At 42.2% G+C, this 15,934-nt stretch overlaps 3 protein-coding genes across 3 annotated transcripts; 1 reads left to right on the forward strand and 2 right to left on the reverse strand.

The window, feature by feature from the left end:
- Positions 1-19: 19 nt before the first annotated feature.
- LOC131678644 (ribonuclease H1) lies at positions 20-1,392 on the reverse strand. The gene is made up of 4 exons (XM_058958883.1): positions 1,150-1,392; positions 895-1,078; positions 525-838; positions 20-464 (listed from the first exon to the last, which is right to left on the reverse strand). The coding sequence occupies exons 1-4, from the start codon at positions 1,236-1,238 to the stop codon at positions 92-94; spliced, it is 960 nt and encodes a 319-aa protein (XP_058814866.1). The 5' UTR covers positions 1,239-1,392; the 3' UTR covers positions 20-91.
- Positions 1,393-5,747: 4,355 nt separating this feature from the next.
- On the reverse strand, positions 5,748-11,789 carry LOC131679560 (uncharacterized). The gene has a single exon (XM_058960300.1). It carries the CDS (start codon positions 11,787-11,789, stop codon positions 5,748-5,750), a length of 6,042 nt encoding a protein of 2,013 aa, XP_058816283.1.
- Positions 11,790-12,826: 1,037 nt separating this feature from the next.
- On the forward strand, positions 12,827-15,334 carry LOC131678645 (protein maelstrom homolog). Its single transcript, XM_058958884.1, has 3 exons — positions 12,827-13,033; positions 13,511-13,877; positions 13,932-15,334. Exons 2-3 carry the CDS (start codon positions 13,515-13,517, stop codon positions 15,147-15,149), a joined length of 1,581 nt encoding a protein of 526 aa, XP_058814867.1. The 5' UTR covers positions 12,827-13,033; positions 13,511-13,514; the 3' UTR covers positions 15,150-15,334.
- Positions 15,335-15,934: the final 600 nt, after the last annotated feature.

A 15,934-nucleotide genomic window follows, 5' to 3' on the forward strand; every position in this document is an offset into this window, starting at 1 on the left:
ACATTAATTATCTTGACAATTTATCCTAATAAAAATACTCAAAAATTTTAATATTACATTAGATAAAATAAGAATGTTAAACAGGCAAAAATCAACGGGTGGCTTTTTGCCGCCGGAACATAGCAGAGCCTTCTCGTGCCAACGCATCGGCCCTCTCGTTTCCCAAAATACCACAATGCGCGTCAACGTGATTCCACCTGATTTCGATTTTATCACCTGCCAACTCCCGGTCCAGTTCCACGAAGTCCACCTGGTTCTTAACTGGTTTACCAGTCGAAAGCTTCCATGCATTTCGCTTCCAGCCTGGCACCCATTTAGTTATGGAATCGATGAGAAATTTGGAATCTGTGTTGATAATCAGTCTCTTGATACCATTTTCTTTGGCAAGTCGAATTGCCAGCGATGCTGCCTGTATTTCGCCGCAATTGTTAGTCGCTCGCCCACTAACTGGCTTGGCCACATTTCTAAAAATAATTAGAAGTTAGATAGAAACCAAACTTACTGTCGACAATTTTTCTACATACAAGGCATGACCCTCGCCAAAGTAAACGCCCAGTCCTGCGCAAGCCGCAGCAGTCCCATTTCCCTCACATGATCCATCCGTATATACATGGACAAATCCATCCTCATCCTGGAGGAAGCTATATTTGCCGAACTTTTGCAACTTGGTAATAGGTTTTACTGTACTTCCGAGCTTCTGACGCTTGCTAGGTTTTGGTGCTTCTGCTAAATCACTCGTAACTCCGCTAGATGAAGCCGAACCCCTTAGCTCGTCTAGTTCCCGCTTCAGACTCTCAATCCGAGAGCAAGCTGCGTTGATTTCATCATAGTTATCAATCTTGAAAAATAATCAATATTAACGCATATGTAATGTTTATATAGAATATATCTTACCAGAACCCTCACGGATTCCGCAGGTGGACCAACAGGCTGAAAATCGGCAGATGAATTGCTATCTGTGCTAGATACGGAAACGCTGCCACCATTCTCACGAATGAATGTTTCCGCTTGCTGACGAGTTGGAAATTTTTTGTATTTAGCCCCCGTGAACCCATTTACTTGTCGCTGGCAATCAGGCCTAAGGTTTAGAAACAAGGACAACCATAGTTCCTGTTTTGTAAACAAAGAAAAATTTACTACTCTACTCACCAGGTTTCATAGACACCAACTATTCGTCCTTTTGCCACAGCATAGAAGGGCATTCTGTGAACTATCGGCCACAGTAAGCCACGAAGCATTCAACTGAAATAATTGTCCCACAAAATCACTGTGATAAGTTAAATTTCTTCGTTAGTTTGTGTAGAAATCTGTTGGAAGAAAATACACCAGCGATGGCGAAACAGCTGATGATTGTTTCGCGTCAGCACAGTTTGACATTCGACAAAGCAAATCAATTTGATCGAAAATGACGAATGGTGTTCTGTTATTGGTTCGAATCAAAGCTTTTCGAAATGATAAGTGACAAAATGGGGCCTCTATTATTGGCTCGAGTCAAAACTCGTCGAAGTGTCAATTGACAATAGGTTAACCCGGAGTGCTCATTTCTCGATAAGCGTATGATTAGGCTGTTCGCAATGCTATGATGTAAATTTGTTTCAAAATGGCAAGCCGTCGGATAATTTGGATCTGTCAAAATACAGCTAGCACACGGTGTTCCCAATGCGATGATTTAGCCACCTGTTCTAAATGTTTTTTATTTGATTTTGTTATTGTTTGTCACTTATGTGACACATATTGTTTTTTCTGCTGTCAGTCGTTACACATACTAATGAAAAAAAATTGAACATTGTTCTATTCGTGTTTTAAATTAAGAAAAATTTAAAACAGAATAGTCGAGCTGATCCAAAAAAAAAATAGAACTGCATCACAGTCATTGCGATCGATCTGTTTTAGTCGGTAATGTAAAATAAAACTGCCCATATAGAATACATCAGCGTTGCGAACTCAAAAGCCAACTGTTAAAATTCACTTTGAGGAGAAATTCTGGAGAAACCACTATTGCCCAAGCACGGTGCATACACGCAGAATTTTATTTATGCAACGATAGCATACTTTTCTATCTGCCTCTCGTTTCTTCTGCTGTAAATTTTATGCATTGGACATGTTCGGTCTATCCACTCATTGAATGCTTACTAGAAGCAAATACAAATACATATTTCAAGATGGGGGACAATAGAAATCTGGCATATTTACAAGATGGGGAACAATAGAAATCTGGCATAATGGCATCCCTGCATGGGGACACCATCGTATTTCTCCCTTGTCCAATAACATGAAGGAATAAGCAGGGCCAATTTCTCATGAAATATAATAGAAACTACTCAAAATCTGCGAATGATTAATTCAAAAACAGTTTATAAACTTTACTATAAAGTATTCTATTGGGGGGTGGGCGTAGCGTATTGGTAAATCGATTGCCTTGTACGCAGCGCACCTGGGTTCGAGTCCCGACCCCGCACATAGGGTTAGAAATTTTTCATAAGAGATTTTTCTAACCCGAAGAGGCGAATGACCTTAAGGTTAATACCTCTATAATCGAAATAAAAAGTATTCTATTGCACCATGCTACTTTTTTCTGTTGGGTACTTATTCCACTGCGACCAGTGTTTTGATCTATTGTGGCAAACTTATGCTATAGGACCGATCGTTTATTTTTTTCGGAAGAATGCAATTGAATTCTCAATTGCGACAGCAAAATCGAAAGGAGAGTTGGGTTGGATGAAACCATATTCGATTATTAAATTGTAATGCGAAAAATTGCTGAAAGATTTGGATAGCACTTTCCCGTAATTTATTGTGTGTATAGTTCGAGGTATTAATGTCGTTGTATTGTCTCTCGAAATATTGAAAAAGATCGATTCGTTTAAAAAATTTCTTTATGGTAAAAGGAACAAAAAGAAAGTTTTTATGGTCTGGGATGATGAAGATTAAAATCTAGTTATGGATTACTCATCACCTGAAACCTGTACAGATAGTTAAAGGAAAGTCATGCACGTTTGAGCACAAGTCATTCATGAAATAGCACCTCCAAAATTCTAACAGCGATGAAAACATGTTTCAAATTTTGGCAAAATATAATTCATTGGCTAAATATTGCGAATTTTACCCCTAGATAGACTCACAGCAAAATAATTTTGTCACACAAAAATATGCTCACACCACATCTGCCATAGATTGGTTGTTGCGGTGACTAACAAAAACAACACTGAACGCACTCTCTAGGATTGTGCATAAGCTATTCGGTTTTGTTATTTGCTGTCTCCCGTGCAGTTTGATGTGAGGATACTTATTTAGCTGCTTCAAAAATTTGCACAAAACTTACCACAATCTGACGTTCATTACGATTTTAGGTCAGAGATCTTGTTCTACTATACTTACACACGATTCCACAATTTCCCACATTCGTTGGCTTCATGAAGTATACGAAACAAACAAAATTCAAGCGAGAACATGTCAATTGTTAAAAAACAATTTTAAGCTTAAGCCAAACATGAACCGCCATGTTGGGAAAACGAGAAAAACAACCAAGTCCATTTCAGCCGCCAGAAAAATTGTCTAAGTATTGAAATTGTCTTTAAATCGCATTCGCAAATTGGATTTGTTCCTAGGGGCAATTAGCACAGGCGAGTTGAGTCAAACGTCAAACTGTTTAAATCGCCTGACCATGTTCGTCCGCATTTTTTTTGACCGGGATATATAGTTTTTCGTTCCATTCGATAAATTTTAGGTCCAATATACATAAAATAACATTATTTAAAAAAAATTACGTTGTAATACGTAAAAACGATTTTGTTTTTTTAAACAAATCTTTTGTAAACATAGACAACCATACATAGGAAAACTTCGGTTGTTTACATCTGGCTTATCAAGACAACACCCAAAATGAAAAAAAAACTATATACATTGAATGGACTTTATGTCAAATTAAAATAACCCTGCGTGAAACCGGGAAAACATGTATTCATTTTTCTGACAGGGCATCATTTGTCGAGAAATTCGATATGTCAAATGCTTCTGATAGTGTCAAATCAACACTGTCAACATAATTCTTTATTTAAAATTTAAATTTTATTTTCACGTTTCCTGAGTTGGAAAAAATAATGTTGTAATCACGAAAATCAGCTTTATCGATGTATGCAATAAAAGTTTTTTTCTCATTTAATGACCCAATTGACTATAGGTTCATCGGAAGTGTTCATTTGTGTTTAGATTTTGCTAGCGTTGCTAATTTTATTTTGTTTCTACCACCTAACGTGGCTACGACACATGGCTTTTACGTGTGCTGTCCAACTATCTTTAAGTAAGCCGGGCAAACATGTGGATCACAGGTTCGCTTGCTTCCGACGGCGAGTCCGGCTGAGCTATACTGGAAAGTTTCCTAAAATTTAATCTGGGAAATAAAAATTTTCTGGCAACGCTCCAGCACCTCGTTGAACTCTAACCATTTTGCCACCTGAGAGCAAGTTTGACGCTATGGGATGAACTTTGTTTACTTTCGACAATTTTTGATTCGAGCCAACAACCGTCGTACCACGAAAAGTACCGTTTTCACATTTGGTATCTCACCTTGCTTCTCAGGGTTGCTTATCGTTCGACCGAACAGTTATCTTTACTCATCAAAGACAGAGACAACTTCAAGAGTCATGGCAGTAGTCTTGTTACAATTTTCGTTCAGCTCATTTATTATTATAATAATACACTAATTTGGTTGCACTCTTTTTTTTGTAATTCTGTTTTCCTTAATTACATCTATATATCCGCTACAACTACACCATGTACCTGTTGTCAATTGACATTTCGACGAGTTTTGAATCGAGGCAATAGGGACCCTCCATACGCACTCCGAGTACAAGATGGAGAGAAAGGTGGGAACATTTGACACTTTAGAGTGTATTAGTATTATACTTGCAAAATTAAGCATGGCGGCCGGGGCCCTTGAAGTAAACATCTCGACAAACTCAGAAAAAAGTAAACGTTATGCCTATTGATTTTACACATAGATTTTTGCAATTAACGGAGGCATATAGATACTATTTGCTAGCACATAAACCTAATGTGTATATTTACAAGAAATATTAATCTTACATTCACATTTCATAACTATTAGGCACATAAAACTCCATTCTATAACAATATGCACATATAACTTATGTGTGTGCATACATAGTTTATACAGTTGATACATAGAAGGTATGTGTGCGCGTGATAACAATAGCATTTCTTCTTCATATGATTTTTAAGCGGTTTGAAGCAAATAGAATTAACGTTTGGATTTTTTTCAGTGTATGATTACGGCCTAAAAGCCAACTGTCAAAATCCACTTTGTTCAGATGATAAATGAAGAAATCCACTTTCTTGAAGCAGGCCGTAGCATACAGCTCAAAACTAGAAACATTTTATTTAATTTAGTTTAGAATATTAGGATAATAAATCAATAAATCAATCTTACTTTTAATGGTGTTCTTCACGTGGTTTCATTCATCTAACAATCGATCTCGATCTGTTTTTAGCCTAAGCCTAGATTATAGACCATAATTATATTTAAGTTTACAAATTGAAATTCGTTGTTACTTACAAATTCAAAGGTATATAGAGAAATTCACTTAGGTATTTAATTTTAATTTTAATTGTGTAATTTAAGAAATTAGAGAAAAGTAAATGTGCGACTACTCTCTACACTTTAATCTTTCGTCTGTCTAGCATCAAACGTCAGTGTCACTTGCAGACGGAACTGGCCCGGTGCCACATCATGACGTTTCCTTCGTTTCTCGCTTTTCGGCAGGCCTGGAGGTGGGCCCACTGGTGTTGTGTTCATGTGGCGGTGGTAACAATTCCCCCCCTCGTAACTCTGGTCCGGAACTAGCGATCTGATCAGATTTACTTCTTAACTCCATAACCGCAAGCTTGGCGACTGCACGTCGAAACACGCCCTTCGACGTTCTCACCAGTGCTCTTCGTATTCTGCCATCGACACCTGGGATGACCTTCTCTACAACACCACGTATCCAGGTTCTCTGATTATTTCCGTCGACCAAATACACTAGCTCTCCTTCGTGAATCTTTTCTCGTTCCGCGTGCCATTTTGTCCGATGGTTGATGATAGGTACATACTCCTTCAGCCACCTCTGCCATAATATATCCGACAATTGCTGCGACCGCTTATAGTTATCGCGTAACGCTTCGGCTGAGCTGGTCGGAACGTTTATCTCCTCACGTTCTTCAGCAGGAAGACCGCGCAAGAAGTGGTTCGGTGTCAGGGCTTCGACTTCAGACGATTCTTGTGGTACATATGTGAGCGGCCGGGAGTTCACCATATCTTCAGCTTCGGCTAGTACAGTGAGCAGGATTTCGTCTGTTAACTTTCCACCATCGTGTAGAGCCTTGAGCGCATCCTTAGCTGATCTTACCAGTCGCTCCCATATACCGCCCATATGCGGCGCTGCAGGCGGATTAAAATTCCACCTTGTCCTGGCGTCTGTGAACACGTCGGCACAATCCAGCTCGATGCAACGAACCTTCTGAACCAGCTCCTTGCTTGCCGCTCGAAAGTTCGTACCATTGTCCGAGAAGTACTCCAATGGTGCACCTCTTCTGCAAATAAATCGTCTAATTGCCATGACGCATGATTGGCTACTCATACTATAGGTGATTTCCATATGGATTGCTCTGGTTACCAGACACGTAAATAGACAAATCCATCTCTTCTCTGAACGTCTTCCGACCGTGACGACGACTGGACCGAAATAATCAACCCCTACAAAACTGAACGGGCGATGCTGAGGAGTGAGACGCTGAATTGGTAGAGGTGCCATCCTTGGGACAGTTGGATGACACTTGTGGATTTTACACCAAGCACAATCCTTCATCACCTTCAAAACTGCAGCCCGAATGTACGGGATAGAGAAGCGTTGCCTCAACTCGTTCACAACGGTCTCGCGGTTTGCGTGGCCAAACTTTTCATGATAGTGAAGAAGGAGTTTGGTAGTGACATCGTGACTCTTCGGAAGTACGATGGGGCACCGCTGCTCAAAGGGGAGAAAATCAGCATGTGCGGATCGCCCCTCCATGCGGATTACTCCCGATTCATCTAAAAAGGGCGATAATCTGTAGAGTGGACTGCATCGTTCGATGACATGCCACTTAGCTTGCGGAAGTTCACGGTTTTTCAGTAACGTTTTCCTTTCATCCGCAAATCCTTCTTGCTGCGCTATTTTCCACAAGTAATCCTCTGCCTGACGATACTCCTCGCACTTGAGAGGAGTTTTGATTGACGGCACCGTAGATTTCAGCAATTTTCCTTGTATCACTGTAGCTTGAAGCGATTCGATTGGCAGCTTCTTTATCTTCTTGTGGCAATTGGAAATAAACCGGAATACACAGGCAACAGTTCTTATCAGGATCTTCCAACGCGAGAAGCGAGTAGTGTCCACCAAACATTGAGCGAATGATATTTCGTGAAACAAAAGGTACGCCCGCAGCTCTTCTTTCACGTCTGGTGCGGGCAGTTCCTTTTGCCAGCACTCTTCTGGTGATTGGTACAGAATATCCGGGCCTCGCACCCACTCGCCGTCGGTGATTAAGGGTGGTCCATTTTTACCCCACTTCGTTAACACGTCTGCTATGTTGTTCTTTGATGCAACCCAGCACCATTCGATGGGACTCGTGAGGCTTAAAATTTCTCCTATGCGGTAGGCCACGAACTGTTTGTACTTCCTGTGGTCCGAGCGGATCCAGGAAAGTACCGTTGCAGAGTCGATGTGGATCACGAGCCGTTTTACCTTCACTGAGTGATTGGCCTTCACAGCAACAGACAATCTTGCAGCGAGTACTGCAGCTAGTAGTTCCATTCTAGGGATGGACATGTATTGAAGTGGGGCAACCTTGGACTTCGCCGACACCAGGGCAACTCTTGGGTGTCCATTTACCCATATTCGGAAATATGCTACACTACCATAGGCCTCTTCACTAGCGTCGGCAAAAACGTGCAATTCGAGGTTCTGATGATCTGACGGTTTCAAACCCAGAAAGTAACAACGGGGAATCTCCATGGATTGAACTTTTGGTAGCAGTGCGATCCATTTGATCCATTTTCTTGCTGAGTTTTCGTCCAGTAATTCATCCCACGGGCACCCATTTCTCCAGAGGTCTTGGATGATAATCTTTCCAAAAACAGTGAACAGTGCCCATAAGCCAAGTGGATCAAAAAAGCTCATCACAATGCGTAGGAGAGTTCTTTTAGTCGGCAGCTTTCCCCCCGTCAAAAACGCTTGCAGGTCGTCCCGAAGAACGGTAGCGAAAACGAAAACATCGTCAACTGTGTTCCATGACATGCCCAACACCCTTTCTGTGTTGTTAGATTTATCGCAACCGAAGTGGATTATTCGGCTTTCTGTTTGTCCACCGAAATGCTGCAAAAATTTTGTACTGTTCGACACCCAATTGCGAAGCTTAAATCCCGCCTTGGAGTGAATGAAAGTAACCTCGCTCGCCCGCTTAATGGCCTCACCGACCGTGAACGTTGAATCCAGGTAATCATCAACATAGTGCCTGTGGATGATTGCCTCCACAGCATCAGGAAACTGGTCAGTGAACTCTCGCGCGTTTTGGTTCTTAATATATTGTGCAGAGCATGGCGAGCTGGTTGAGCCGAAGGTGGCAACATCCATCACATATATCACCGGAGGGCCCGATTGCGTTGGTCGAAACAAGAACCTTTGGGCTGACCTGTCATTCGGACGGATCTGCAGCTGATGGTACATTTCGGCAATATCGCCGCCAAAAGCGATTGGGCGCTCTCGAAATGGACACAGTACCGATGGTAAACTGGAGAGAAGGTCGGGACCCTTTATCAATTCGGAGTTGAGAGACTTGCCTTGAACGGATGCCGCAGCGTCCCATACTAGCCGAACCTTTCCCGGCTTTTTGGGGTTGAGCACAACATTTAGGGGAAGGTACCACACCTTACCGGGTTCTGCTGTCATCAATTCCTTTTCAGTAGCAATGTGAGCGTAACCTTTGTTTTGGTAGTCCTTTATTTGACTCTCCACGTTCTGTCGCAGCTCCGGATTCTTTGACAACTTTCGCTCCAGACTCTGCATTCGCTTAACTGCCATCGCGTAATTGTCTGGCAGTTGAGGGTCGTCATTTTTCCATAACAATCCCGTTTCGAAGCGCTCGCCGACACGGGTGGTTGTTTGCTCTAATAGCTTTCTGGCTCTGATGTTCTCGGTAGATTCAGGTAACACCGTGACAGCTAGACCAGACTCCTCCACCGTGAAGTATTTTCGAAGAAGCTCCTGCAGTCCCTGGTCCTTTGATTCTCCAACTATGTGATGACCAGCAAATCCGACCATCGTATCGTCGCTACACTGAGGACCGTATATTGTCCAGCCAAGTTTCGTCCGAACTGCAATTGGCTCACCCGGATTGCCGATGCGTGACTCGAGCGGTGCATACACATGCAGATGTTTAAGCCCGATGAGAATCCTAGGAGGACCGTTCAGGCATTCGGTAATTGGCAGTCCGCTAAGATGCTTGAATCTGGCCGTTATTTCAGCGAATCGCACCTCCTGCTCCGGAAGTTGTAACTGTTGAACCGTATGAACATTTCGTAGCAGAAACTTCTCTTCGCAATCCTTTGCCGAAATCGATACATCAACACACTTTGAGTCCCGTTCCAATCGGTTCATACCTGCCGTCCACTTTACCAGTATCGGCTTCCACACACCGCATAGCTTAATTTGTTCTGCAACACTGCTTTCCATCAGGGAATATGATGACCCTTCGTCCAGAAAGGCGATGACGTCGAGAACATGCCTTCCGTTGTGCAGCTTGATCGGAACCACGCGGAAAATTACAGGATGCTGATCCGAATTATGTACATTGCAGTTCGTTGACAATAAGAAGGTTGAATTTGGCGGATGAAGGAGAGGATGGTGCCGTTCTTTGCAATCTCCGACGTTGCAGTGACCTTTGAACCGACAACGAATCTGACCGTGCTCGTTGAGACACAGTTGACACAGTTTCCATTTGTCCGCAATCTTCATTCTCTCATTCCAGGTTTGCTTTCGAAAATCCTCACAAAGGCGAATACGATGGTCTGTGCGGTTGCACCCACGGCATGGTTTACGACTATCGTACTGATTGGGGTTTTTTTGTTGGCCCACTAGCTGGAGCGACGACTGCTCAACGTGGTGTGTGTTCAGAAAACCCTGGTGTTCTCTACCTTTCAGCTTTTTTATCTGCCGTTCCTGGATAGGACGTCGTTCCATTTGAAGCTCAGTGTAGAGTGTGGCTTCAGTTGCTTCTGAAACAATCTCCGAGAGAAAATCCGAAAGCGTGCTCAAATTGACAACATCTTGTTGGCGCTTGTACCTCACCCATTCGAGTTTTGTACTAGGGGGTAACTTTTCCACCAATTCCGCTATGAGCATAGGGTTCACAAGATGGTCCACTAGTCCCGAGGCCACTAAATGATCACATAGTTGTTGCACAACCATGCCATAACTAATGAACGATGCGAAACGTTCAATACGTGGCGGATCAGCCTTTCTCGCCTTTTGTATCAGGGAATGGAGTAGTTGTTCTGGCCTGCCGTAAAGCAGCCGGAGAGTTTCGATCACCTTTGGGACCGATTCTGGCAGCAGAAGTCTGCTCCTCACTGCCTCCAATGCTTGCCCTTTGATACTTTCCTGAAGTCTTCCTAGATTTTCAAGATTGGTCCAGTTGCACGCACTGTTTCCGTTGTTGAAGCTGCTGATGAACAGCGGCCACTCTTCCGACTTCCCTGTGAATATCGGCAACTTAGCGAATGGACCCTTCCTCGCGGCAATCTGAGCCCTCGTCAGCTCTGGTTCTTCTTGCAGTATAGTCAGATATTCGTACGGACTCGGAGGACATGACATACCCGGAGTTGGATCTGGAATGGGTTCCGGAATTTGTTCCAGGTCGTTAGGTGGAACTGCTGATTGGGGAATCGGTTGCGGCGGCATAGGTGGCCTATCTACTGTGGCATTTGATCGATTTTTTCTTAGCATTGCATTTTCCTCCGAAACCTTTTCGAGCAGGGGTCGATTGTAGTTGACGTTTCCCAGGTGCGGTACCTTTTTGGGTGTGGAACATTTTGGAACAGCTCCCCGGATATCGGCAATAGGTTTGTTTTGCTCGATCGGGTAATTGAAGTTGCTCCTCCACATTTCTTCCAAATCTGCATCCGTTTGCATCTGGCCGCCTACGGCACCTTCCTCCGGTTTCTGAGGAGCATTTCTGCATTGAAATTCGTTATATAATTCACCTCGCTTCCTATTCAACTCTGCTTCAACCGCCATCTTCTTTTTCAGCAGTTGTCTTTCCAGGTGAAGCTGCAACATCATTTTTTCCGTTTCCCTCTCACACTGTCGTTCGAAATCCGCTTTCATTTGTTGCAACTCTCGCTTGTGTTGCAATTCAGCGTCCTCCTGCACTTTGGCTTGTCCCATATGTTTCATGGCGACTTCCTGACTAACTGGGCTTTGCGGTCTGTTGTCCACCGAATCAGACACATCCACGATGATGTTACCCTGATCAGGTGTTTGCGTTTCGTCAACCGAGTTTTTGGAACCTCGACATTCTTCGCAGGTCCAGGAGATGTTTCTAACTTCCTCGGTCACGTTCACGCACTTAAAGTGGAACCACTTGTGACATTTTTCACAATAAATCATGTGGCTGTCCGCATGGTTTGGCTCCTCGCAGAGCGCACAGTCATACCCTGTGATTTCGGGGTTATGTTCGCCTGCATTATCGGACGCCATCGCATTAAAATTTTGAGAAATTGTTCAGATGATAAATGAAGAAATCCACTTTCTTGAAGCAGGCCGTAGCATACAGCTCAAAACTAGAAACATTTTATTTAATTTAGTTTAGAATATTAGGATAATAAATCAATAAATCAATCTTACTTTTAATGGTGTTCTTCACGTGGTTTCATTCATCTAACAATCGATCTCGATCTGTTTTTAGCCTAAGCCTAGATTATAGACCATAATTATATTTAAGTTTACAAATTGAAATTCGTTGTTACTTACAAATTCAAAGGTATATAGAGAAATTCACTTAGGTATTTAATTTTAATTTTAATTGTGTAATTTAAGAAATTAGAGAAAAGTAAATGTGCGACTACTCTCTACACTTTAATCTTTCGTCTGTCTAGCATCAAACGTCAGTGTCACTTGCAGACGGAACTGGCCCGGTGCCACATCATGACGTTTCCTTCGTTTCTCGCTTTTCGGCAGGCCTGGAGGTGGGCCCACTGGTGTTGTGTTCATGTGGCGGTGGTAACACACTTTGAATGGAAATTCTGGACAAACCGTTACGCGCCAATCACAGATCTTTATAGCAACCGAAAGAGAAAAGTTTTCTCTTTCATAAACTGTTGTGAACTGTTTTCGGCAGGTAACGTTTTGTCCGGAATTTCCATTCAAAGTGAATTTTGACAGTTGGCTTTTAGGCCGTAATCATATGTTTGTCGAGACATCAACATCTGAACGAGCATCCTGATTCTTTGGCGCACGATGAAAAGTGAGAAAACGCCAAGCTTCACTTCGGATCTATCGATTAGAACACTTATGGACACTTTTTACCTAAAAAACCGATTAAATTAACTATGACCGAACCGAAACAAAACTTATGGCAACAGAAGGGCCCGCTACGTCAACTGTTTGTGCTTTTCTTCTTCATATCCTCTTGTTTTTTCGGCTTCATCAAAGAAAAATGACAACCGCACTCACACACAGAAAAAAATGTGCACACCTGTATCCGTTTTGCTTCGAGTACGAATGAACTTTGATGTCAACTGTGCTTTCGACGACTTTCGATTCTAGTAAATCTACCACTAACCTTTACAAAAAGTCAACGAATAAACAAGAGAAAAAAACGAGAGCAGAACCACGCGGAGTGCGTTGTTTTTCGATTCGTAGTTTCTGAAACGCAACTTTCTAGAGATAATCCCAAAATCCTCCTGGTATATTCCCTTCCTTTCAACCAAATTAACTTCCAGGTAAGTTACCCAATGAGGACTGAAATATTTTTCGCAATCGCTTTAAATGTTGTTACGCTGCCCCTGTTAGTATTAAAACGTAACTTGACCTAAATTAAACGTAACAGGTTCCCGTAAGTAAATAAATTACAAATTACTCTAAAATTGAATCGATGTCAAGCCAAGAAACAAGGCGAACTGTCGTTTTTTATCCTCCGGAAGTCGCGGAAATGTCTCGCTGAAAGATCAGCTGCTGGTGCCCAAAGACACTAGCTTTTCAGAGCGACGTACAGTAGCGCAGTTACCGTGTTATCAACTTTGACCTGATTTAAAGTTGTACTAACATTATATGCAATAAAATAAATTAATTACAATTATTCCCGGAAAGTTAGGAAATGTGCTTTTTGCGGCCAGTATTTTTTTCTCTGCTATATCAAATGCGTGATCCTACACAGCTCATCTCGCTAACGGTCAGTCCTTAACATTCACTTTTTACAGCAACATGCCTGCACGTAAGAAACCCGCAGTTAAAGGACCCTTTTTCTTCTTTATGTTGGAGTTTCGCAAGCGTGAGGAATCCAAGGGTAAAAGTTTCACGGGAGGAATGGATCAGGTTATGCGTGAAGCTGGCCCGCACTGGAATGCACTGACTGTAGCCGAGCGAGAAGCTTACAAAGATCGTGCAAAATCCTACAAGTTAAGTCCCAAGGCTAACTATGGCGAGAAGTATACCGCCCAAGGTATACCGTTCTCGCAGATTGAAAGGGAAAAGCAGGGACGTCAGAAAAAAGAGCAAACGATCCGGAAAGCGGTGTCGGAAATGATTCAGACGGCTACCTGTAACAATGCTCTGGATAAGATGAAGGTTAGTTGCATCAAACATTTAGAGGAATGTTTAATAACAACGGTTTTTTTCAAGGTTCATTTGATTGCGTTCAATTATTTCTGCAAAACGAACAAGCAGGATTATGTTCCGGCAGAAATGGCGATTATATCATACAGTTTGGGGCAGGGTGTTATGGACAAACTTCATGAGTTTGTGAATCCAGGTAATCTTCCGCTAGGATTGGCACATGAGGCGAATACCACAAGCGACGAAAGTCATCGACTGCCGATTCCACCCGAGTCTATGGGTGAGACGGATTATTCGATTCTGTTTGGGAAAATATTGGACTTTATCAATCGCGAGGATAAAAAATATCGACTATTTTTTGCTGAAGAATCGCAAATTCCTGTCGTGGAGAATATTTTGAATCAGTTTGCAGATGAGTCGAAAATTCCGTTCAAATTCTTGGTTTGTCCGCTAGGTGATTTTTTCTTTCAACTGAAGCGGGCTACAGAAAGTTACGGATTGGATATTTGTACCTTTCCTGCAAAAACCGTGGCAGATATACTGCTGAAAAAGGATACTTACGAATATACGAGTGGAATCGCTTGCGAGTTTCACGAAAAACTGGGAAATCCGAGCTATTGTTGTTTGTCTAAAATAATTCGCTTATCGTACATTATATCGGACAGCTGCTGTTTGGATTTGAACATAGATTTGGTTGCAGGACGACATCTTCCTATGAACGCAAATACAACACTTTGCTCGGATCTGTCCGAAACGGGTTCGAGATTCTTTGATAACCAGAGTGATCGGATGTCCTTTGTGTCAGCATCGGACCTGACCCACGTGTCAATGCCTAAGATACAGAAAATTCGTTCAAAAAGTCCATTCCGGGGAAACGAAACCGGCGCAATCATCTATAGTTCACGTGCGGGAACCTCAACACAAGAGCAGGAGAAACCGGAAAAGAACGTTTCCACAAATCCTTTTCACATTTTCAAAACGGAACAATCGGCCTCTGATACAGTTCAATTGGAAACGACCGTCAACGCGGCGGTCCCTAGTCGTTCCTACAACCCGTTTAGCCGCCAGGTGAAACTGGAAAATGCTCGTGAACCTCGAGAAATCGGTGTGGTTGGACACGGTCGTGGAACTTTGCTCGGAATGGCCGGTTCTAGCGGGTTGGCTGGATTCGAGCGATCCGGAGAAATTGGCATTGCGGGAGCCGGTCGTGGATTCGGATTCTTCAGAACGTTTTCCACCGTATCTTCGATAAAATCCGGTGACTGCGGAGATGACGAAGATTGATTGTTCATTTCTTCATTTTTTTTGCAATTAATCATTTCAGGGGTACACATTGAACTGCGAACGCTGCTGGTTTTTTGAATTACTTGTTCTATTTTAAATGCAACTTAACAATAAATTCGGTTGAAATAATCGATAAAAGCGACAGGTCTTTGTCACCATATATCGCGCCCTATTCTCACAGTCACGTGACTGTAAGAATAAGGCACTTTGTGTTCAATAGTCCTTTCTAGAACAGAAACTGTCGCGAACAGCACCGAAACAGGAGTATTTACTGAAACAGAAGTAGGATTAGTGTCGAACACAACGAGAACAAAGAACTACAATTTTATTGTTTTTTTTTATTTACCAAACAATTTCTTTTTAAATTTTCATATGCTTAAAACAGCATAAATTAAACTTAGCGATATATACTACTACTGTTAATGATTTTAAGAAGTGTATTCCTTGCTTACTCCATTTGTAATTAACAATAATTATAGCTGAGTTCCTGATAGATTATTTTAGTAACGTTATTAGTTATTCTTCTGATTCGAATGTTTCTAAGAAAGTGGCATTTTTGTCCTGGTAATCCTTATTCTTTTTCAACTTCCAACTAAAGCTGGCCATTGAAATAAATTGTTAAACAAAACAGCAACGGTGAAGCCATGCTTTCAGAATCGCCAATAGAAAGTAAGCATCATTCCTTTAGAGATAAAACCGAAACACGTGTTAGTGGAGATTTTCCAAAATGACTGGAAATTTCTAACTCGCTCCACTGTTCTATATGTTCCGTTCGCTGGCGTAAG

The sequence above is a fragment of the Topomyia yanbarensis genome, chromosome 2 (assembly GCF_030247195.1).
Source record: "Topomyia yanbarensis strain Yona2022 chromosome 2, ASM3024719v1, whole genome shotgun sequence".
In the NCBI taxonomy this organism is placed as follows: Eukaryota; Metazoa; Arthropoda; class Insecta; order Diptera; family Culicidae; genus Topomyia; species Topomyia yanbarensis.